Genomic DNA, 25,173 nt, shown 5'->3' with positions numbered 1-25,173 from the left:
AGTACCAAGAATAAGTTATACTCTTGACTCAGTAATTAATTATAAGGCGTTTTTTAGAGGTGCCCAGTTATGAAGACTTACAAGATTTCTTCTTACCGCGACTTACGTAATTCAATTCTCTCGAAACTCAAAATTTGTCTCAACATATACACTAAAATAATCTCTTGTTAACTTTTCATCCAGGCCTTAAAAATGCTTATTTCTTTGAACTCTCGAGGTAGCTGTCGCTTTTAGACGCTGATCTTAACCCTGCTGTTTGCGGCCACTTCTCGAGACTGCTAGCTTGTAGTAATCGGTTGTAATACAGCTTACAGCCTTTAAACAGCTAACACTAACCTAATTTCATGAATGCCTTAGATGCTAATATAATTTGATAAACACCCAATTATAGTTGCGGCAGCTATCGCTGCTGAAATTCGAAAAAGATAAATACAAGCTTCAGACCAGATACCCTGCCTGAACTTTCTCCACAACACAGATTCTTCATAAACTTTTCATGTACAGTTGTCGGATTTAGTACAGTTAGTTTAGAATTTATATAAAGCTAGCAGAAGTTGGAAGTGCCCTCCAATTAAGCCCTTACTTCGCCGTAGTAAACATCGTTGTACACACCAGTTGTTAAACTTCACATTGTGTTTGATACCTTGTGGAACAATCAAGTGGAATTTGGATAATGGTAACTCATGCGAGTGCATTGTTTCTAAATGCTGTTGACTACTAGGCTTAATAACCTTCTCAAGCAAACACCACATGTTGTGGGATTAGCAAGTGTGTTTTCTACCTAGATTAGCAGAACTAAAACCACGAACAGTGCTAATATTGTACTTGCGTTAATACGCAGTATATAATATAGTAAATATCTATATTTGAAACCTATTTCCCAAATACTAATTTATTCCAGAAAAATTCAGCAGCTAGTCATACAAGGTGAGATTCAGCCAAAACTAAAGGAGTTTATAAAGGCGCAGATTGGCTCACAGAAAGCCAAGAACCAGCGGTATATTCTTCATATATCTGAGACAGCAGTGCATGGCTGTATATCTTGTTTTATTAATTTATATGAAACAGTACATATTGATCTGCGGGGTTTGCCAATAATGTCTTGATACTCGCAATCACAAGCAATTGAACACTTGAGTGAAGTAGAAATACCTCACTCGCAGCTAGAAATTGGATTGAAATGTTATAGACCCATTGATGGCGGATCTTTTGAGCTCAGCGTGCCAAAATTTTGAAAAACTCTAACTTAACTCTGGTGCTGTGTCATATATAGCAATATTCATAATTTTTTAATATTTGCAACCACAGTAGAAAAAAAGATTTAGTAAATCACCCACCTTATGATCATTGATCTGACGAAAGTTTGCCAGATCCTTATTTTCAATAAATACCTTATTTTCTACAAATTAATCGACAAACCGCTATATTATTAAAACTTATATAATAATTTTTTGTCCTTGTCGAATGCGTGTCAACCAATATGAGTTCGCGTGTCATAGGTTCGCCATCTCGGTTATAGACAGTACAAGACTTTTCTTGGTTTGATACTAACAAAGTTGACATAAATTTGATGTTTTATTATTAAACAAGAAATACTCGATAAACATTTAAAAATTATACAGGAGAAATCTGAAATACATACATAGGCTCTGTTCGATCTTTGTATCCTTGAGTTCTCCGACATGCTAATTCGGTATTAAAAAAAAAAAGAGGATATACATGATAATGACAAGCTGCCTAAACACAGGTGAGCCCAAAATATAGTATCTCAGCAGGGGTAGAATTTTTGGACAGGGCATTATCGTAGGACAATTTGTTTCAATTTTTGGAAAATACAATTTATCATATGAGTGAATTTTCTTAGGATTTTCAGGTGAGGTAAGTTATTTTCTGTCTTTCATTTCCTTTAGATCCTTGTTGAGGTAGTGAAGTACATAGTGGAGCACCAGATCATAGCAGTACTTGTATTCCGTCTGCAAGCAAACAAGCATAACTGTCAAACTGAAAGTTCGCACCTGATTTAACTGATAGTATATCGATTATGGTATGATATACCATGTTCTCAATCAGCTGTGGTCGATGTCTGCGGACCGCCTTTACCGCTTGAAAGATGTCTACCTCGCCGTGCTGGATCACCTGCTCGATGCAAGCGTTCGCCGCGCAGTACACGCCACAACGACCTCTACCGTCTCTGCAAAAAGCAAACTTGTTATGAACAATTTCCTGGTATCGTACTGTCGTGATAAGCACAAGGGATTCCTGGCATGAATTCGTAAGACTGACCTGAATAAGTACAACAAGTTTAATGGGCAAAAATCAACCTTACGTTTCAACAATCACGTTTCCGAAAAATTGCTTCCAATAATCTGTATATTATGCTGGGGTAAAAAAAATTATATGCAGTTTTATCAAGAAGGCCAAATTTTATCTCAATTATCCAAGCAATGTATTTAATGACAGAAGATATTGAGGTTACAGTTTATAGCCCAGACATGGTATCCTTTAATAACCACTTTTCCGCTCCTTGGGCTACTTTTTACCTGTTGGAAAATTTCCGAAGACGGAGTAAGAGAAAACAAAGAGTACTTTGCTTGCAGTGTTGGTTGGTAGTACGGGAACAGCATGAATGTGGCTCGCTATCAATATATCCAGCAGTAAGAGTAATAGGTGAGTAAAACAAATCTTTTTGAAGTGTAATGAAAAGCGCATAGATGTTTGTCACAGCCCAGTATATATTGATGATATGATACTTCTATGGACTGTAGTTCCTTAGATGCGAGTTAATGTTGAATGAACTGAGAAAGTTACAACATTAAGAGAAATATGAGAAAGCTAACTTACGGTGAAACGACCACTACAGGCCCATAGTCGGATCGTTGACGCCATCTTTCTACCATATTCATCAGTTCGACTAATGAATTGGTTGAGGTAGGCACTCTGTGACCCATGGGCCAGCAAGTTAGCTGGAATAGCTGCACCGTCCTGGGCGGCGCCTTGACGCCAGCCATCAGTTCCGTCAGTGACACAATCTGCAACACACAGAAATTGTGTCTTTATAACTTTTTTTTTTTTTTAAAGCGTTAGACTGATTATCTAAAAACACAAGATACAGCTTTTTTATTTTTATTTTTTTTAGTGCACTACCGGCCTTCGGATTTCGTTACAAAGAAACTGTCCATCACCGGACTTTAGTGCTTCTAGGAAGAGAAAATCTAAAGGCCAGCAGCTGGATTTGTACCCGGGATCTCCGCGTTGGAATCTAGCATTCGCTAAATACTGAGGTTAGTCCATTCCCAATTATAATTATTCTTGAAAGAGTTCTCAAGGGTGAAGTTCTGTGCCTAATTTTACTTTTACCCCACCCCATCCTTCCATATAAAAGGCCTTTCTAAAAGTCACCTCCAAAAGCAGCCTTCTTGTCTGCTTACAACTTCGTTAGATATCCATTAGCTTCAAATCATTTAAGTATTACTCTGTGACAAATCGCCTGACAAATCCTCGTTTCATACTCATCCCTTCTGATAAAAATAGATTTACAACACTTAGCTTTAATTTTTTTTTTTTTTTCTAGTGTTGCTGTAAGCAGCATAATCCAGCGCTAATGAAGTAAAGTAACAATGTTTGTAGAAGAGTAGCAAAAGTTAAGCTCGAGCAGCTTAACCTAGTTGACAATGATTCGCCAGATTAAGATCTCTAGTCTAATAAATTTAGGAGGGGAAAAAAAACAATTGAAAATATCGCATTAAAGTGAAACACAATCACCTTTTTGTTTATCCTCATGAGCCAGGTCTTAATGTTGGTGTAGTGCGCGTGCGAAATATGGTCAATGGTGAACACAGGACCATATTTCTTGGAATGCCTACCTTCTGGCCAAAATGGCGGAAATTGTTGCTGAAACAGAGGAGAAAGTGATGATTTGTACAACAGATAGTTCACTGCAAGACTAGACACTTTAAAAACAAAATAACTAACACTATATTCACTTTTGTATAGTGGGGATTCTAAAATAACCTTTATAAAAAAAATAAAAATACGGCCATAGAGGCTGGAGAAGAGTTCATTCTGAAGTTATATCGGAAAGAAAAGTTGGATCAGTAATGAATATAAGGAGAAGTATCATGGTGAAAAAAGCAACAAGGAAATTGAACTAGTACAGTAAGTAAGTACATAGGTAAGTAAGTAAAGTAATCGCCTATTTTTTCAGGCGGGGCTTAACGTCCCAACTACCAATTAGGTGTCGTGGAATCGAACCCAGTACCACAATATAGCTTTGTAGGTCTCGCCTCTAACCGCTCGGCTACCGTGGCGCCTAGAACTATTATAATAGAGTTAAACTGTATCCAAAAAACAACAAAAATCATTATTGTATTATTATTCTCTACGTTACGGATACCCGGACAGCCTTTCAGAAAGATGTAAAAGATAAGGACTTCAGAAACAGAATTATAGAGAAGATCCAATAGTAAAACTAGGTTAGATAGCGAAAGAAATGGGGGATAATAAGAGAATAGTTCAACTATGCTAGCTGCAGATGTGGTAAGGGCACATGCAAATGATGAGATCGAGCAGTTGAACCTTGAATTTGTTTAATTGTCTGGAAGAGGTTGCCTGAGACCGTAGTGGAGGGAGATTTGGAACAAAGGGCGGTAATATACTAAGGACAAATTGAAATAGAATGGTGCTCTTGAGTGAAATGATAATTTTAATATTGAAGAAAATCCGCTAAAACTGAACTAGCTAGTTTGCAACAAGCATACTCACGGAGCCATGCGGTGGAACACACAGTACAACTACAGCTGAACACTCATAGTCATACACCAGTGACCAGAACTCTCCAGGTGTGTGCTTCAGCGGCCACTCAGTCACTATATACTCTCGAGGCTTCGTATATCCCTACAAATAGTCATCAGACAACACTCCAAAAATTTGGAAATATTAAAGCCTATGTGCAGATTTTTTAATTTAGATTTCAGCAAATTAAATTATCTACATTGCTAGATATTTACGAGAATGTCTGTACACTCACATCCACAAACACGGCATTTATGTAGTCAGTGAAGCTGTTTCCTTGGAAAGAGGTTAGGTATGGACGAAAATTATCCGCTGTAAAAAAATATAATCTTAGAATTCCGCTTACACTTGAAAGTAAAAGTATCAAAGTACTTAACGTAAGTACACATGAATACTAATGTAATGACTAACGTGGCACTATCAGCACATCTCGATTCTTTTCGCGATTATCGCCTCGATGGCCGCCCGCACAATCGCCAATCGTGAATCTTGGCGTCTGCTTACAAATTTGCTAGAAAAGAAACAAATACATATACACTTAATACGTATGAAAAATATTATGTCTAAATTCTTATAGGATGAGTGAAAACAGAGTTCTCAGTTGATGAAGCTAAACTGGCTCAAAAGAAAAGACATGCTTAATTTAGCTTACTCCAAAAATTAAAAACCTTAACTAGTAAGGCCTTAGAAAGATGTTCATGTTTAGGGCGGCCATTATGTGAGATTGTTGAAGCTTTAAGGGAAACTTGAGTCAAATCCAACCCACGAATTCTGCTGCCTAAAGACATATTTAGTTGCCACCTTCATTCTATTGGAAAGGTAATAAGGAAATGTAAGATAGTGCCACATAAACTCACATCTCAATAGGTCAGCAGGATTGATTCTTTTAAGCATTTTTCATTAAAAAAAAAATCATCTGGCACATGCTTATTCAAAATAATAGCGGTGTTTGCTGAAAAGTGGTTTTACTAGTCAAAATTTCTGAGACACCAGAATTTTTGAGTGATTCGAGCGAAATCAAATGCCATTTCCAATCGGTGAAAGAAAAAAATTATTAAGAAAAAATTGAAGGTTTACGTTTTCTGTGCAACTAAAGGAGTAATTTTGATCAAGAAATCGTCTCGTAAATTTTTTAACATCCACCCTATGTATCTAAAGACATACTTTTTTTCTATGGCTCACAACAGACAATTACAGTGTGCTGGCTACATTTTGAACATTTCTTTAAAACAAAAAATTGACAGCCGGAACACTGTTCAAACCCAAATTAAAAAAAAAAAAATCGTCTGCAGAAGTGCATGAAACCGTGCTAGCTTGAAGAGAAAGTTGCATGTGACTCAGGTAGATCCCCAAGCCCCTGTATAGCATTGCGAGAATGTGCACAGATACCTGGCAAGTGCATACTGACTTGGTACTCCCGCTGATAATCGTTCAGCTTTGTGATCGGATTCTTTACAGACTTCTGTTTCAACCTTTGTGACAGTTCCTTCACTGGAAACCATGAAACTCCGCAGACAATAAATTCTTCCAAAGTATCGTAGATAAACTTATATTGATCCTGGAATGAATTGAGAGTTATAAAGATTTATAATATAAAACAATAGACTGTAACAATGGAAGTGGATTATCAGCCCTGAAAGGTACTCACTAGGGTCTCAATCATGCCTTTCCTAGACTGACGCAACATTTTTAAATATCCAAAAACTTCGAAACAATCCTCTTCTTCGGCTAATTCCAAATTGGCATCTATGGCCAAAAATACGCCAGATCTACCGCCACCATCGCTGGAAATTATAAGAAAAACTTGTTTGATAATGAATGAACAACGCACACGTCTTTCTACTGTAATTTGTGAATGTGTAGATGAAAGTCAACGCGTTTACAATACGATTTTTTGTTTGCATAGATTTTTATTATTGCCTAATAAGATTTGTAAATTTGCCAACTTGGAGATAGTTAACGAGCTTGTTTATTTACTTATTCATTAATTATTGTCGTACGTTCTTTTTCCTCTAAAGAAAGTTAACGTTATAGAAAGCGCACCTATTCCTCAATATAAGTTAATGTTCATTTAAAAATAGTAGACTGACTATTTGCTTACTTGCAGTGAACGACGATAGGCCCTGCCTGGTTAGTTCTTGTGCCAACTACGGCTCGCATTCGCCGCCGGAACTCAAGAATAGCATTTGAAAATGGGCATGTATGACATGGCCATTCAGTGTAGTGGAACTGCAGCAGGGTTCTCTCCTCTTCTTCTTCCTTCAGCCCAGAAATTCATTTAGTTATTACTTCACTCTTAAACTATTCCTTACTATTAATATTAACATGGAATAGTGAACTCGAGACTATAAAAGAAAGAAAGAACGCAAAAAGCTTTAAAAATATAGGCGATCTTTTAGAAACTATCTGGGTAGCTAGTAGTCTGGCAATAACAATCCTACCTACATGAAGTAAAGTTCATAGGCTTTACAGATGCTCAGCAAGGGTAAAGAAACAAAATGACCTTTGCCGAAATCCCACAAAATGCCCATTACTTTTGTGTTGCTTATTTTTAGGTGACTCGCAATTTATTTTAAATTTCTTTTCATTTTCTTGTGCCCAATTACGCAATTCCCTGCCAACTTTCAGCTTTTTTGCAGGATGCACAAGTAGTAATTAAAAGCTTAGCGGGATTAAAACAACTATTTATAAAAAAAAAATTGGAATTTTTGCGACAAAAAGTTTCATAGTTATTAAAAAGAAGATAAAAACTGGACAAATTATGGAGGAAGGTAGGGTTGGACCATACCCCTGGTTGGCCACAAGACAGAAAACAGTCGTCGCCGTGAAAGCTGGGCATTGAAGAACTCCAAAGAAGAGTTCTGGCTGTAAAATACAAGTTCCAAAATGAGTTTAAGAAACAAGAAGTGGAGAGAGAACAGCTGGCTGAGCCAGACCTGGCACCATACGAGCTCACTAGCATTTGCTTCAGTTTTTAAAGCATATCCTCTTTCCTTAACTGCTGCGGGACTCTTATAACTAAAGCTGGATCTCTACATACCGTGTCCATTTTGTAAACCACTCTGATAGTTCTGATGTGGAAATTGGCTAGCTCCTCTTCGTGCAGTACAGATATGTTAAGATCACCATAATTTTCACTCTTAACTTTCGCCGATGGCCAGTATTGGATGCACATCACCTATAAACAAACATCGCATGAAAATTTAGCTAGAATTGAGTTCACTATTTGTAAGAAAGGCGAAAGATTATACCTACCTTAATAAAGTCGAATGTTTTTGTCAGCATGACAATACAGCTGGCATTTTCTTGCCAGATCATACGCCAAAATTCTGTTACAGTAAGTTCGGTTGGTCCTTGGGTTACTATGTAGGCGTTTGGCTTCAACAGACTCTGCAAGATCAAAGTTATGACAATTAAAAACGGATGGAGAATGTTCATGAAAAGAAAGCTAGCTACCGCAGCTGCGAACTAGCTGTGGGCCTAGTCCTGCTCTGGATCAAGACTGCCGTCAGAAACTGTGGGAGCCACCCATAGAAAAAAAAACTCTTTTTTAAATTGTAATAAAAATATATAGTTGAAAGTTTATTCAGCTTTTATTCAGAATTGTGATGAAAAAGTTTGGGATACCGCATCGTAGGCGCCGAGAAGGCTGCGAGCACCTATAGCCTCAGATGTTTGAGTGCTTTAAAATAAGAAATACTAATCAACTGTGCTCATGGGTTGTTAGCGTGGCAGAGTTTGAGTAAGCTCAATATTTAGTACCAGAAATACCCTATTTTAGATTTTGTGGGTCTGTTGAAGTAATTTGATGGCCGGCATCCAGGTAAGGAAGGGAGCAGCAACCCACATTGTGGAATGGTATCCTAAGGAAGCATTGTAGACATGGTCATTGAACATAATAAAGACATTTAACATATACAGAGGACGGCTAGAAGACTTCGCCTATTCACTAGGACACCAGTAGTCTTATCTAAAATCTTGGTACATCCTAGGTCCACAAACACACACACCACTATGTTAAACAAACAACGCACTCACGTCCACATAGGAAGCATTTACGTAATCGGAATCACACTGTCCCGGCACTGTCTCCAGCACAACTCTGTTGTAGTCATCTGAAATTAAAAACAACCATTTAGTCATATTAGTTTGAATACAGATAGCTAGTCAACCTCAGAGATATTATTATAGTTTCATTATTATCCAGGAGACAATAATATAACTGACTGTTTGAAGGAATCATGGCACATTAGCTTTTTTATAATATCAAATTAGGAAAACCAGAAGTAATGCCAAACTGAAAGTAAAAAGAAGAAGCAATACCAGCACAGGAGAATAGCGTTAGCGCCCGGATATATGAACAATCTTTTATAAGTGGACGCGATTCACGGTTGAAAATAAAGAGAAGTACAATACTTTTGGCGTAGAATTCAAATAATTTGCAACAAATTGCGGTTCTTACAAGTCTCTTACAACTCATAGCCCAATCGTCTGTAAACAGAGCACGCTGTCTTCTGGCTGGAAATGCATCGATAAGGCTGTGAGCGCCAAATATCGTAGATATTGAAGTTTCTTAAAATAACAATACTTACACGGCGTACACTTAGGATTTTGGTTCTTCTCTTTGTTGACAGGCTTCGAAGCATGTCTACAAGAATGGGTTTCTACTTTCACAGCAGTCTGGAACAAATTCACACATAGTACATTAATAGTGACAAATATTCGGCAGAGTACTGAAGAAGACTACTGGCGCTACAGATCTCAGAAGTTGACGCGCTACGAAATAAATAAATAAAACTAAACTTGATGGGGCAGGACTAGTACGTTCTTCAGCATAAAACGGCGTGTGTTCGATTTATTAGATTACAGTTTACATGAAATCATATGAGAGCGTACAATAATCCCAACATTATTTCCCCCTACCCAGCAGCTCAGCATTACCCCACGTAAGAAAAAAATATTGCTAACGTTATCTTATGGATCGTAAAGGGAAATTTTCTGACTTGAGTTTTCAACAGAAAAAAAAAAAATACATTTTTTGAGTTTCATAAAAAAAGGAAGGTTTTTAGCGCACGATCTATGTAGTGAAGAGAATAGTTCAAAACTTAAATACTGAACAAAGCTCAAACCTGGCATTTTGTTTTGCAACCAAAATCAATTCTGATGCTAAGAATTCAGCAGAAATTAATTTTTCAGTTTTTCACGGTTTTCCTAGAAGTGGTTCTAACGATTTTCTTTAAATTACGTACATTACGGAGAAAGGCGTACCACTTTTATTTGAAAAGACTTTACAGAAAAGGTTTTTTTTTGGGGGGGGGGGAGTTTTCTGGTAAGTTCGTATATCTGCTATCTAAACAACTGTATAAAAACCATTTACTGTCTTTGTTAGTAGAAATAGAGTACATTGGCAGCGACTAGGACCCTTGCCGGCTTCTAGCGGGTGGTGGGCGGTTAATAATTGAATGGAACATGCCTAATTCCAAGAATAAAAGACGTCTTAGGCCAAAAAACTTTCCAGGCTAGCATCACCCTCTTTAAACTTTTTCGACCACACCTGAACAACTTTCTCGTGTAGAAAAAGAGTCAGCTTTCTCCTTCTACTTCAGGAAGCGACATCTGTTGCGTTATAGCTTTTTAAAGTAGTAACTTTCTAATATAAGAAGTTCTTACATCATCTCGGACATTTTTTAAATCGTGTAGCATATTTTTTCAAGCTGATGCAAGCATAACCTAGAACTATATACTGGCAAACATTGTTGGGCAATATCATAAAGAAATCTCGAGTGTGTGGAATAAGAAAAACGCAGAGTATAATTTAGTAAGGAGAGTTAATTTAAGTCAAGATGGCAAACTTTGCTGGGAAGTAATCGACCTTCAATTTTAAAACGCGCTCCATTACGCCACATCAATCAAATGCGTTGTGTGCTCAGCAAAGCATGAACTTAGCCGAGACTAAGCCAGCTGTAAGCATACAGCTCACTTAGCACGTTACTTCATTCAACCGAGATCTCTGCAAAGAGAATTTATTTTCTTTTTTTTTTTTTTACTGCATTTATTAAATTTCTAAATAAGTTATTACTTTTTTTAACCCCTTGTAATGTAAGGTTGGAAATGGTTCAGATTTTCGAATTTGAGTTTTCACCAGAAAACAAAATTTTGTGGTTCCCTCAACACAAAATAAATAAGGCATAGCGAGTTTGTTCAGCTAATTAAAAAATTGAAACTCTCCTTCAAAACTAAAAAACTTTCTCCATATTTTCAATTGATTGGTTACAAAGTACATTACGAAAAGTAAAAAAAAATGGAATTCCCCAATTAAAAATAAAAGCCACCTTAAAGTAGTAGTTGCCATAAAAGACGAAGTTCCCGCGCATGGAAATACAGGTCGTTATTCTTAAAAGCCAATTTTACACACATCTTACTTTGTATAAAAAGTATCGCCTTAAAAAAATTAAAAACGTATTGCGATAAATAAACACCCAGTTTTAATTTTTCATCGAAAATTCCTGTTTTGAAGATCCCAGAATCAGAAACAGTGGTATTTTTTAAAATGGTCTGTGTGCATGAACAAAATATTATAGGGAAGAAATAAATCATTGGAAGCTGTAACATATTTAGATTTGCTCTACAAGGAGACCACACTATAACTTTGCGATCTAAATCCAACAAACCGTAGCTAAAAGGTTTTAGAAATTCTGTGGGTGGAGAGAGGATTTCCTCTAAAATGCTGGTTCTTGTAAAGTGTGATTATATTATCTAGATATGATATTGATATTTCAGAATATGTTTCAATCTATAGAGAATTTGTTTTGTTCATAAATACCTTTTGAAGAATTCGAAAAATAGATGGTAGAAACTCAAACAAAAAAATAGCTTATTTTAATATTTATATGTTCACAATAATAAAATAGTGCTGTTAGAAAAGAAAAAGGAGATGTCTTCCCGTCAAAACAGTTTCCCAACAACACCACTGTTAATCCAGAGCTCGCGAAGTTGTAGTTCGGCTAGTAGCCAACAGATGGCAGTTGAATTCACTTATTGTTATAGTTTAATTTCACAATCCAGATTCGAAATATATCTACGATATTAGAATCCAGTATTCACTAACGACTAATCCTTCCCTACTTACATCATTATTATTTTTTGTATCTCCGCTTTATGTCCCTGGCCGCACATACACTGACCATTAAAAATATTCCCAGAGTAAAAGATTCAATCCAGAATGACAGACCTAACAAATCGTTACTCCCAAGATCAAACAAAACCCTCTGGTCACCGCCAACAAAATTACAGAAAGGAAAAAATAGATACTAAACAAAATAGAAATGTACTATTTTTTGCAACTCATCCCTCAAAACGGAATTAATTTCTTTAACACTAGATTGCCCAAAGAAGTCATTTTGACTGCTTTTTAATTTCAGTTAAAAAAAAAAAAAATATTTGAAATGATAAAATTTCTTAGAATTTTCTGACTTTTTATAGATGATATAAATGCATTTATTAAAAGTTGCATTTACCTCCCCCCTCTTTTTATTTCTGATATATGTAGTGTTATACCTCGTATATTGCCCAAAAACAGTCATTTTGACTGTTTAAATTACTTTTATTTTTGAATTCAGCAAATTTCTCATATGACCAGTCCGGCCCTGTATTGAAATAATATTTTTCATTTCAATACCCGTTACACGATAACATAGAGGTACATGATAAATTGTAGATTTCAACGTGCAGTTGCTCTGTAAGCCAAAAGTAGTAGTTATTCTTACCTCTATGCAGTGATTTTTGTTCTACCAAGGTATCTGCAATTGTTTATGTTATATCATTTGCGCCCTAAATTCATAAAAGAAAAGTCGAATAAAAGTGATTTATTTATGAAAAAACTAACGAACATAGGTGAATTCTGGTCTCTCTAGAAGAGTGCTCCGATACAGAATCAAATGCAATAAGTTCTGAACTATCATCTGAAAATGAAACGGTTTACATTCAAAGTGAAGCATCTGAAACTGAAGATGGCGATGAATAATCGACCACTAATGATGAAAATGAAAATGTCATCAATATGCCCAGTAAAAGGTGTAGCATGCGAATTATTTCAGACACTGATGAAGAAACAGAAAATACCTTTCAGGAGATCGAAAGAGCTGCTGATTACCATCTGATACTGTTGTCTGCTGATACTGTATGGTCCAAATTTGAAGAAGGAGGTATTCCTGAAAGATTACCATCTACTTGTATTTCAAGGATGTGTAAGGGCCAACAAGCTACTCAAAAAGAAATATTATGGCAGATAATATATTATCAGTGCATTCTCGTAGATAGTAGATAACCATATTATGAAGCACATAAGAATGTGCACAGAAGAAAAAGGTCACCGAATTTCGATGCATGATTGGACCACATCATTACCGGAAATGCGTGTATTTATTGAGATTTTTTATGCTCGTGGAGCTTACGGGGCAAAACATTGGATCCTTTACAAAGTAAATACAAATACCACGAAAAGTGTTCTTGTTCCAATTGGCAGAACAGCTTTCCACTGTATATAGAAATGCATGGCAAAAATTTTTACCAGAACCTGAGGACCCACAAAGGCCAGCTGCAACATCATCAACTGCAATCCACCCTAACAATCGCAGAATTTGTCAAATACGACTTTGCCACAGTAAAGAAACAAATAATATTTGTGAAAAATGTAAAAAGTATATTTGCGTAAAATGTACGCAAGAAAAAATGTCCACTTTTATTTGCAAAAAATGCACAACTAAAAATGCATAAAATACTTTCTTCTTTTTTTTCCAATTGAAGTAAATTTTTGTTATTGTTTAATATTTACTAAAAACATGTTATATAACTGTAAATAATATAAAAGAATATTTAAAATCAATTTTAAATAAATTTCTTTGCGCCATAGTTATTCTTTCACAAAGAAGTCATTTTGACTGCTTTTGGGCAATATAGGTATATACTAAGTTCCAGTCTTTCTAGTGTTAATGACTTCCAATAGGTAAATCTAAAGAAATCAGTTAGTTTTGTTAGCAGACAACCATCTTTCTTCGTTATGTAAAAGTAAGTGGTATGATAATAACATAATTTTCCTCACAAAAGTTAGATAATAGAATTTAATTTAATTCATTTAATAAATAACTGTTAAGTGTTACGCAGATCGTTTATATATTTTGATCAAGATATTTTACCACTAGCTGGTAGTGCACGGTGATTAGTAAGTACTCCAAGCAACTTTTACCTTGTTTCAGTAAATAAAATACCGTATTTATTCAAATACTCTTTCTTTTTTTTTTTGTCAAACGCTCTGCGTCATTGGCGATCCGCCATTATATGCCTAGCAGCCCAATATAAATTTGCTCGGGGTTGATAGCTCGTCATTTGAACCCTGTCCCCTGTTTTCTTTAAACTGCTGATTCTTATCGCCGTAGCATCAGCCTAGTAAGCGGTTAAAGTGGAAGGCATGAGATAGTGGCATAGCCACTGAAGGCCTATCTCAAAGTTTAAACACTAAAATATTGTCTTATTTTTTCCTTTAAAGATCATAGCAAATAAAAATACATCAATAATTTGAATAGTAGTTTCAATAGTAGTAGATCAGAAGTTGTATAGACAATTTTCAATTTTTTGACTTAAAAAAATTACATTTCCTCCATCTTTAGCCATATCATTAATACCTGTTTACAAAATTCGTTCTCTCTCCTAATTAAAACATTTAAGAACAGTAGCAAAACGAATAGTTCGTTAAGCTAGTTAGGGCCGTTGGTTACTTTGTTTAAAATTCTAATTTTTAGTTAGTTTTCAGCAGCGAATTCGGCAACATTTTGTTCGAAATTATGGAACTAGAATTGGTCATTTTATATGTCAAAATAACTGTATGGGGGAGATTTTTTCGAGAACGGGTACAATATTCTTTAAAACTTGGTATTTATGCTAAGTATGTCTAAGTCTAACAATTTTAGGGAATACATAGTTTAGAGAAGAACTATATCTGGGAGATGATATTGGCTTTTATTTAATATATTTTGTAAGAAAAGTCATTCTAGAAACTTTCCTGAGCTCCACCATATCACGCTTCTATCGTAAGCACTGTTTTATCGCATTGAAATTGAACAATTTTATCATCTACAATACATTAGCAAGGAGAAAGTCGTATGAGAATTTTCTACACTACCATCTATTTCGCGTAGAGATTGTGTAAGTGATGTGTAATGTTTTGTTTACTCTGTACTAACTCTGAGGGCGTGTTTACATTCAGTGTTACACTGTGGCTATATTTAGAGCGTGGGTCTGTACAGTTTACGTGGTGGCCTCTACGATCCTCTAGCCCACAACAATCACCTTGTCACACTGCACTAAACAAAATAGCGAATTAATGAAATTGTTCTTTGATAGTATTTTTCAAATTCAGTGTGATAAAATTGTGCTTTACAACAGAAATTTAAGAAAACCTCTACTAATAAAAGCGTCGTCAGGAGAAAGCTAAACATGCAGTTAGTGGATGGAGCATACTTTCATAGTAAGAGATATTCATTTCTATCTTCAGACTTCGATAAAGAGGAAGATTTCAAGCAATATAATGATAACCTGTCCATTAACAGAAATAGCATATTTGCCGTTTTGCACCAATATTTGCAAGCTCCCTTCCGGTACGAAGGTATAGTTCTCTTCTCTATTAAATCCTAAAATCTGTAGTAGCACTCTACAGCAAACGTTAAAGGGTAGGTTTTACTAATAAGAAAAACTTATTCACATATCTGGATGGATATACGCAGAAAGATATTATTGGCTGTGTGGCGAAAGCCAATGCAAACTAAACGCATTTAAAAAAAACACTCTATAGTATTAAAACCACACTTTGATACAAATTACGTATGATCAGCATCATATTACTGAAATCTTTTTGTCACTATACCTTCAAAACAAAATTTAATATTGATATTTTTGGATATTTTTACGACATAAAACAGAGCATCTTCATAACCCATAGCTTGATATTTGAGCAATATCATCCCTTAAGCGACCCACACACGAAACAACGTGCTATCTTTTTAACAATTTCTGTAGGTTTAGCGGTTTAAAAAAAGAACTGCACTATGTGCAGCGGTTGTATCAACCTGCGGCTTGGAACTACCATAAAATCTGTCAAAAGGTCAGCGGTTATGTTTTTGTTTTGTCTTTCTTTCGAATAAAAAAAAAACTATCTATATTTTTAACTTTTCACAGAATTAATTTTTTTTATCAAAATATGTCATTAGTGTAGTCTTAGCTAAAACTCATCGAACGTAAATTATAACAAATTAGATTCACTATTAGTTTAGTAACATATCAATATAAATTTAGTTCTGAGCAGTTTTGCTCAGAAATAATACTAACCATGGTATGAGATAAAACAGAGCAACTTCATGTCCAGCTTTTTGGAATTTTAGCAATATTATTTTTACGCATACAACTACCATAGATGTGGAGAATATTGAATATAAATCAATCATATCTAATTGAATTCTACACAATTTTATAAATAAATACAATTCACCTGGTTAGTACTTTAGCAATACTTTCTTTTGTAGTGTTATTCCAATTGTAACCACCAGAAAACATAATTAATAGTAAATTTAATTTTCTACAATAATGCTTCTGTGCAGTCTTTATCGTAGGATTAATATTAAGAGAGTGATGAGCAAAATTGTGCTAGAAGTCGGCCCTGCAAGATTCTGCCAGTCATGACCACTGCCATAATCAGATAGATGATGGGAGTCTATTTGCTGCGAAAAACTTGAAATCTGTAGCCCTTGACCTGAATGCCTATTCTATTCTGCGCTCAAGTTTAGAATACGGCAATAATAATAGACAAGTGGTCTAAATTAGGGAGAAAAGACTGACCACAAGCACGTGCCAAATTGATTGTTGTTCTTTACTAACTTATATCTAATGATTATCTTCGAATTTGTCTATATATCCTATATAGTTCGTACATCTTAATATTATACTCACTATGACTCTTAGTTTTTCTATATATAAATAATCTAACAATTAAATTTTCCTGGGTACGACATTTCAAGTAAAAGCGATAGATCTTTATTTGTGAAATTAGAATTCGGAAGTTAAAGAAAAACTGTGTACGCCTTTGCATGAATTTCTCTTACTACAATTCTGAAAGTTCCTTCTATATTTGGCACTGTAACTAATTTTGGTTGCCTTTAATGAATGTAGTTGCATTATAATAAAACATTGTAATCATAATATCCTATGATTTTATAATGATAATGATGTTCCAGTTGGCAGAAGTTCCCCTAAAATCTATTTTCATGAAGAGAATTTCAGTTGCAAAGAGATAGATCTTATCGTCTAGTTTATTAGTAAAAAAAATTAATGGATTTGATCGCAACATTTTTACAAGTGTTCAGACGTTTTCATGTTTAACAAAGGCATCGATTTTCGTCACCAGAGAATGACACAAACTGGAATAAATTTAGGGGGTGACGTAAGGTAATAGCCAATGAGACATGCTGTACCTAAATTAGGAACACTTCAAAGAGTACCAAGCAGTGCGTGAACTAAGGAATTTCTCTTCTTAACGTTGAAAATAAAATTTATTCTCAAATTTTAACTAAGAACAAGAAAAAAGAAACAAAACATGAGTTTCTTTTGAATACGTCCCTTTCGTATTACTCCCAGAATCATGCAAAATTTGTAAAATGATGCTGAGCTGAAGCAGATTTTTACCTTTCTTATATTTAATTAGTCAACTGGTATTATTGGGAGAAGCAAAGAGAACCTCCCGGAATGAAGATGTTGACAAAAAAGCTATTGAAGAGGAACACATTTATTGCAGTTGGTAAAACGAAATGCTTGAACCAACTAAAGGTAGCGTTTAGCCATAAAAGGAAACGCTATTGAGAAGCTCATTTAAAATTTTGTTATAGAGATTAAGAGAAATGTAAAAAGTATTGAATCAATGAGAAGTAGCACATTAAACGCCCACTAAGGCAAGAATTACTGGAAGAAAGCCTTACTCGCAGTTAACCAACTTTGAAAGAGAAGAATTGTCGGGATGTAAATGAAAACTTCTGAAGTTCATCCTGAGTAAATTTCACACTACACTAGTAAACTAGTAGATTGCAACTGACCAGATAACCATAAACACAGTGTAAACTGAGACAGTCTTGATTGAATGTTTTTTATCAGTATTGTGATAGGTTTAGATACAAAAAGGAATTAGAACCTATCAGAACAGACAGACGAGCATTGTGCTGTCCCGGCGAAACGTTGCGTGCCTGCACATGCACAGATAATATTAAACTCGCTCACATTCAAATGTTACTGCTTTGTATGTATAAATTCAATTACCCCACTGACAATACTGTAAAAAAACATCCACAGTTTCCATGTGGCCAGATTATTTTTACTTCTAATATAACTGGTGTCAGGCTCGCTGTCTCAGCGCATCTATATAGTTCTCACGAGCATATCTTTTGTAATATTAATTCTACAACAAAAGTTCATGCGAGAAAAACTGTAGAAAAAATAGATTTGCTATAAATAATCTTCTGCAGTATTCTTTAAAACAATACTTCTTAAGTTAAAAACTACAAAACAAGGTAGAAACAATGTGTAGAAGGCAGATTACCAGATCATTTTGCTTACTATTAACCTAACCATAAACCATAAAGAAACAAAATTGTGCTGAATTAAATTTACATCATTTATTTATTTTAAATTTTTTGTGGTGGTTTCGAGAAGCAGTGAGAGAAAAATAAGTAAATAAATAAAAATCTGGCAAGGCAAACTTCTAACAAATTTTGTTTACATTTCGATTACCATTAGCTCTTCTATAAAACTTTACAACAATAATTTTTATTTATTTTTTACTTTCCATAAAATTGTTCGCTCTAAGAACTTTAGTCTATACTTATGAGGAATTATAACTAATTTAACTAACCTGGAATTCTAACTTATATAATACTGGAAATTTTCTCCTCTGTTCGCAATGTTTGACAAAACTTTTCAGCGCAATCGGTTTATCTGGTATGGCAGACAGAAGTCCATTAGTTTCGCTACCTGACAACAAGATAAGCACAACATATCATTGAGTAATGATCATAGAGTAAATTTTTGGACAAATATTTTGTGCATAAAAAAATAATTTTTCTTAGGCAAACTAACATATAGCACACATAAACTGCCATTTTAGGGTAAATCGCAAAAATCTCTTCTGTAATGTCGGTCACTTCCTTTAAAACCGAGTTTCATCTGTACTCCAGCAATAACTTTTAATGGTACTTAATATTACTGACAGATTTTATTATTAATTAATCAACGCCTAAACAAACAGCACGGTAGGTATTCATAACTTGACCAGGTTCTAAATTAGCTTTAAAAAACTGTCCGATGATAACTACGGCGGGATGGTACAGAAAACTGTACTGTTTCCACTCCATATTAAGCTTTCAATTAAGCTCAACTTGGTAGGCAAAATCTACACTGATTGTTCCATTGTTCGGCTGGCACCTATTCTTGTATCACGATGTCCCATTTCTGGACAGGCCGCTACTGAATGTGCACCAGTCCCAGATTTGCTGTTACTGGAAGATCGTCATTCGCTAATCCTCTGATAGAACCCACAACTTTTGTGGGACTAATATCTTGCGAGGCTGAAGTCCCAAGAACCGCTAGTCCAGCAGCAAATAACTCTGTACCAAAATTAGTTACGTAACAAGATACACTTTTTGATACAGTCGTCATAGTGGTTCGTGCGTTTCAGTGGTTTGGGCCAACCATCCATCTTTGTATCTTTTTTTTTTTCAAGTATTCAAGGGCTGGCACTCTAAGCGATGAAGAAAGGCAGCGTTCCTTTGATCTATTTAGTCCAATTTTCAAAGAATAATGGGGTTTTAAGTAAGGGGTTCTACTGTGTCTAGATCGTACTCACGTTTGAATACTTTGAATATACCAACAAAGTACTACTAAAAGAAAAGACAATTTTAGCGAATCTCTAATTCACTATTAAGAATTTTATCAAAGACAATTTTAGCGAATCTCTAATTCACTATTAAGAATTTTATCATTTTATTTTATTTTTTAAAAATTCGAGAGGCTTACTACCTTCTAACATTACATACCTGTTTAAACATGCATTGCCATTCAGGCGTGGACTTAGCGAGTTCTGTGAAATTTTAATGGTTTCCCCTCCCGAAAAAGATAAATCCATTGGTAAAGTGATGTTTCCCGTTGATAGTTTTTTTTTAGCCAAAACAAACTCATTTGGTTCCATACAAGGGACTCAATCCAATACAGTTTCATAACTGCTAACGATTTATTAGCCAAAACAAACTCATTTGGTTCCATACAAGGGACTCAATCCAATACAGTTTCATAACTGCTAACGATTTTTTAGCCAAAACAAACTCATTTGGTTCCATACAAGGGACTCAATCCAATACAGTTTCATAACTGCTAACGATTTATTAGTTTTCTGAGACATTTTGATCATAAATAAATCGAACATTTTCTAAAAAGCCGCTTCTTTTTACTCAGATATTTAGAACGCAGTTATTTCTAGTGAATACACAGAATCGAATATTTGATAAAACCGCAATGCTTCCATTTTTACTTAACTTTGAAGCAAAGTTTTATTACCCTTTAGGGAGAAAATTCTATGTTTCAATAACAATTTGATTACTACTTTTTGTCAGAAACAAATTGTTTACAGTAAAGTATGAGCTTCCGCCCCCGACTACCGACACCTAATTGGTAGTTGGACGTTAAGCTCCGCCTGAAAAAATAGGCGATTACTTTACTTTAAGAATTTGATTACTGAAGTTGCAATAAGAGAAAATCGTATAAGTGTGCTCAGCTTACGTTATACTTCAATTTTGATTTTGATTTTTTGCTGTTCCCAAGTTTAAAACGTGTTGTGTATGGATTTGAACACCTTAGGATTCTCAAAATTCAAATACATCTATTATCCGGATGAGTGACTACTCAATAGACTTTAAAGAGACTTTGTGAAGGAAGAATTTTCTTGAAAAGCGGCTGTATAGATTTTTCTTTCAAACTGGAAATGATAATTGCCTTCATATATACATTATAATAGAATCAAATTTACTTTTGAAATGTAGAAAAATATTCCACTGATGGAGAGTCCACTTTTGGAAATCGATAGAAGTGTAGAGTGGTACCTAAACAGGAGTACTGCAGAAGGATAGCATGCTAATAGGCTCCACACTTGTAGTACCACAAGAGAACACTCCAAACTAACAAGCAGTGGCGACGGCTTATCTATTTTTCCATGAATTAACCTTGCTCACGCTCAGAATAAAGAAATGAACCTCAACATTAGAAATCTAATATGAACAATAAACGTGGTTTTCTTAAAGAAACTTAATTGTCGAATTTCATTTCAACATTTACAAAACAAAAGCACATTTGTTTACAGTACAAGATTCCTTCTGGCAACCATTGTTTTTTGAGGAAAAAAGTGTATAAATAAACAGATACAAATTAGAGCACTAAGTTCTATTTTCGGGAAAATATTAACCTAGTGGAAAAATACCCATTCAATACACAAATCGATCTTGATAAAACCTTCTTGATCGTTGATTGATCGATTTATGACTGTTGATTTAAGTTTTCTTCAAACCAGGAGGTTTAGCTGCACATTTAACGTTCTTTTATAAAAAAAAAACGCAATATAAAGTTTTAAATAAAACTCCCCCAAAACTAAAAAATCGATTCACCCAAACAGCCCTTTTAGTTGATCAATTTTCCTCAAAGAGTCTGGAAAAACTATTTCAAGAATAGCGTAAAACATGAAAAAGCTATTTAATAACAGGTTGGCCACTGGTTGTTTGATTTTAACGAAATACTTAATCAGTTGCAGTCAACTACATATAACAACCCACAAATTTTATAATTTTGCAAAAGTAAAATATTTGGTATAGTCACGCACACGACTTGCTCTTACAACTATGATCAAGGTGCTATAACTTCGATTATGTGAATAACATTCAATAACTATAAATACTATTCAGTTCAAAAAATTATATTATCCATTAGAAAAATGCCCTTGAAAAAAAGCCAATCCCCAACTCTACCGAAGAATAGTTTTAAAACGAACGATCCTAGAAAAAGTGATAAATGTAAAGGAAGATGTAGGTGCAGATATTTTGAAATGAGGTAATTATAAAATTCTAATAATATTAATAATTATTAATATCATTTAAATCTAAAAAGATGACCTTAGCTTGAATTTAACCATACGGGTAATTCCACCAAAATAAAATATGCGAGCGACTATGATAGTGAGGGGGAGACACTCCTCAAACATAGAACATCCCCCTATTCTACATCTAAATTCAGAACATCTAAATTTTATCTTAATCTATAAACCAACTAACAGGTGGTCTCTTAATGCACCAAATATTATTCTGTAAATGTAGTTTTTCCCATTTTCTTAAACATACCTTTATGTAAGGGAAAATTAGGATAATTTCTGTGGATACGCATCCATCCTAAGGACAAATTAAATTTCTTTTTTTGTGTCTGGCGGAATCATCAGGGCAAGCCGCAGTATCTAAACAACTTACAAAGAGCAAGCTAGGCAAATTTTGTCGGGCCATAAAACAAAAAAAAAATAGCAAAACAGTGAAAAATTTATTAAGTAAAGAGAGGAATTTGATCGAAATCTTAGCTTCTCATTTACTGCTCCTTTTCAGAATATTAGTTTTAAGGCTGTTTTATTGCACTGAACAAGAACGTTAGAGGCAATTCCTACCCTGTTATAATAAGAAGTGCCCTTAATCTACTTTTCATGGAAAAAAGTTTCAAATGAAAGGTGTTGTTTCACAATCAAGATGTGTAAAATAACTCTACCAAATTTAAAGAAAAACTTAGGAAACGTTTTCGAGATAACCTCAAAATCTTTTGTCTTTGACCATGGCCTTTAGAGGCGCATAAGCCAAATATAAAATATTAACTTTCTTCGACTTTTTGTTTTTTTATTTTCAGTGATCTCAAAACCTTCGATGAAATCTCGAAATTGAAAATCTGGCGGAATGCTGAACTTTTTTTGCTGAAAAGGTATAAGAAAAAGTAAAAAGACATGTTTGTTGCTTTCACCCTTTGTGCTTATGATACGGTTTCTTTCCTAAACTTATTTCTAGGTATGCAGACTTCGTTTTCCACAACCTAAACCCCGTCTATGGACCATTCATTTCGTGCCAAGTTTGCACGCAACGAAAATTCCAAACATTCCTTTTTTTACGTCTACTCTATTTGTACTATTTCTTACCAGATAAAAAAGCGGGTCAATGGTAAAGGTGATAAAATAAGGGTAAAAAAACATTTTTGGACTAGTTCAGGAAGAAGTTCAATATTAAAATCTTCCATTACTAAGTTTTCAGTAATATATGAGCAACCTTGTCTTACCCTTGGGCGAAAAGGAATATTTTTCAGTGAAATCAGGGACAACGGCTTTCTAGATGTGAGTAGAGTGCAGCTGAAAAGTAATCGAACGGACACAGCGATCAGCCGTCGAGTTTTCACCATCTAAGCATGCATATCCTTCTTCTTAAATCTTACTCTTTAGGTAAGTCTAATTCAAATCCACTGTTTTTTGTTTTTTTGTACGATTTGACGAAATAAACCCATATTACATTGCGAGCAATAATACGAAACATTTTACGGACTACTATTCACTATTTGGCTTGATACTAGTTGATAAGGATTGCTACGGTAGATTCTGGGAAACATGCCGTCCTCTGCTCACAATTCAATGGGACATGGATTCAATTTAAGGATAACGCAAACCATGGACAAAGCTAAGGACTTAATATCATCCTCCCTTTTAGTGTTTGAACCAGAACGTAGCTGTTTGTGTTGAAGCTTCAGCCTTTCCTATCTGTTTAATTACACAGGAATTACATGGGGTAACTAATAAGCACTGTTGGTGAATCAGTATGTGGTTTGAGAGTTAAAAAGTACAAAAATGCAAAGATTTTTGGTAGACCAAAGTATCAAATAAGACATCTCTTACCTAGTGATAGTAGACCAGAATTCAGCATAGACAGTTTAATAGTGATGGGAATATTAGCTATGGTATTGGCCGACTGCAGCCGAAGCCGGCTGGCTTTCTGCGGCCCATGGTGGTGAAGCGCCCGCCTTGTTGCGGGACGTTTCACCCGATCTCCGGCACCTCGTGCAGTCCACAGTTTGAATCTCACAAACACAATGTACACAACAATGTTTAAAAAAAACCTCTATTTCGTCAACACCAAGAAGCTAAACAACAACAAAAACACACTAGGTAAAGTCGCGTAATGAATCAGTTTCGATCACTGAATAATTTCGAATCGATGGCCAGTTCTTCGCACTAAACACTAGTACTTAACTAAGACTAAGAAAGAAGTTAAATATAAATTCACGCCAGAGAATGTTATATTCGGCGGGCACGGATTTAGCCGGCGATTGCCGAACCGTACCGAAATAGTTATTTGCGTGTCGTGTTACTTGCGCATGTACTGTGTATTTGTGTGAGTATTAAGGAGATTATGCTAAAAAGAAGTAAGAAGTTGACATTTCATCGCTAGCTAGTTGATCGCAGATATATGAAAATCTGGCCTCTTGTTTTTGTGCCCTGATGAAAGCCACCCTTGGCCACCGCCCTTTCTCTTTTCCTTACAATAGTTAATTGATGTGATCCGCAAAATCGTATTTGATCATCCAACCAATGGATAACCAATTAAATAAAAGGGACAAGATTCATTAAATTTGGCAGTCATAACAAAGTGAAAATAGAAATACAATTAATTGAAAAATGCAGCCCACATAAAAAGACGCTATAAAATTAGAGTTAGATGGGGTTTCTAGTGATGCTTATACATCAAAACATAAATATAGACTAATTCTTAACATTCCTCCACAATCTGACCGTTTTATTTTAAAAATCAAACGTGGTTAAATAAAAAAGCTACAACAAATCCACCATTTCTCCAGCTACTATATCTTAGATTCTGATGTTCTCTTTGTTCCTCATTTTCACTTTGATTATTACATCGAATCGTTATCTGAATAACTCCGCTGAAAGGTTGAATTCATAGACCTTGGTCGCACTTCCAAGGCTGCTATTCTAACCTACCAGGTCATTCAAAGTCGCTGTCATTTCTGTTTCCTACTATGAAGGGCCATAGTCATAGCTCAGGAAGGAGAGGAGAAACCTTCTCGTCGGTGACCATCTTGCCATTATCTTGCGACGAGCACGTTTCAGCGGCCACTTGCTTACGTCAAGTAACTACCATGGCTTTATAGGGACCCTTCTCCTCGCGAGCTTGATCATTATTTATTTAATAGATAACTATCTTTTCTATAGTAACACAGGCA

The 25,173-nt window shown here is 35.0% G+C and overlaps 1 protein-coding gene across 1 annotated transcript; it reads right to left on the bottom strand.

The window, feature by feature from the left end:
- Positions 1-1,562: 1,562 nt before the first annotated feature.
- On the bottom strand, positions 1,563-24,178 carry Ptp36E (protein tyrosine phosphatase 36E). The gene is made up of 16 exons (XM_074138681.1): positions 23,831-24,178; positions 18,737-18,855; positions 9,384-9,471; positions 8,830-8,906; positions 8,047-8,181; positions 7,832-7,969; positions 6,893-7,050; positions 6,440-6,575; positions 6,200-6,349; positions 5,203-5,302; positions 5,027-5,103; positions 4,762-4,893; positions 3,763-3,891; positions 2,842-3,029; positions 2,056-2,191; positions 1,563-1,973 (listed from the first exon to the last, which is right to left on the bottom strand). Exons 1-16 carry the CDS (start codon positions 23,856-23,858, stop codon positions 1,884-1,886), a joined length of 1,881 nt encoding a protein of 626 aa, XP_073994782.1. The 5' UTR covers positions 23,859-24,178; the 3' UTR covers positions 1,563-1,883.
- Between the last annotated feature and the right edge of the window lie 995 nt (positions 24,179-25,173).

This window comes from Rhodnius prolixus, unplaced genomic scaffold (assembly GCF_049639745.1).
Source record: "Rhodnius prolixus isolate KJV_2025 unplaced genomic scaffold, Rpr scaffold_11, whole genome shotgun sequence".
NCBI lineage: Eukaryota > Metazoa > Arthropoda > Insecta > Hemiptera > Reduviidae > Rhodnius > Rhodnius prolixus.
Note: the sequence above shows the minus strand (reverse complement) of the source record. Positions and strands in the feature narration are given on the sequence as shown.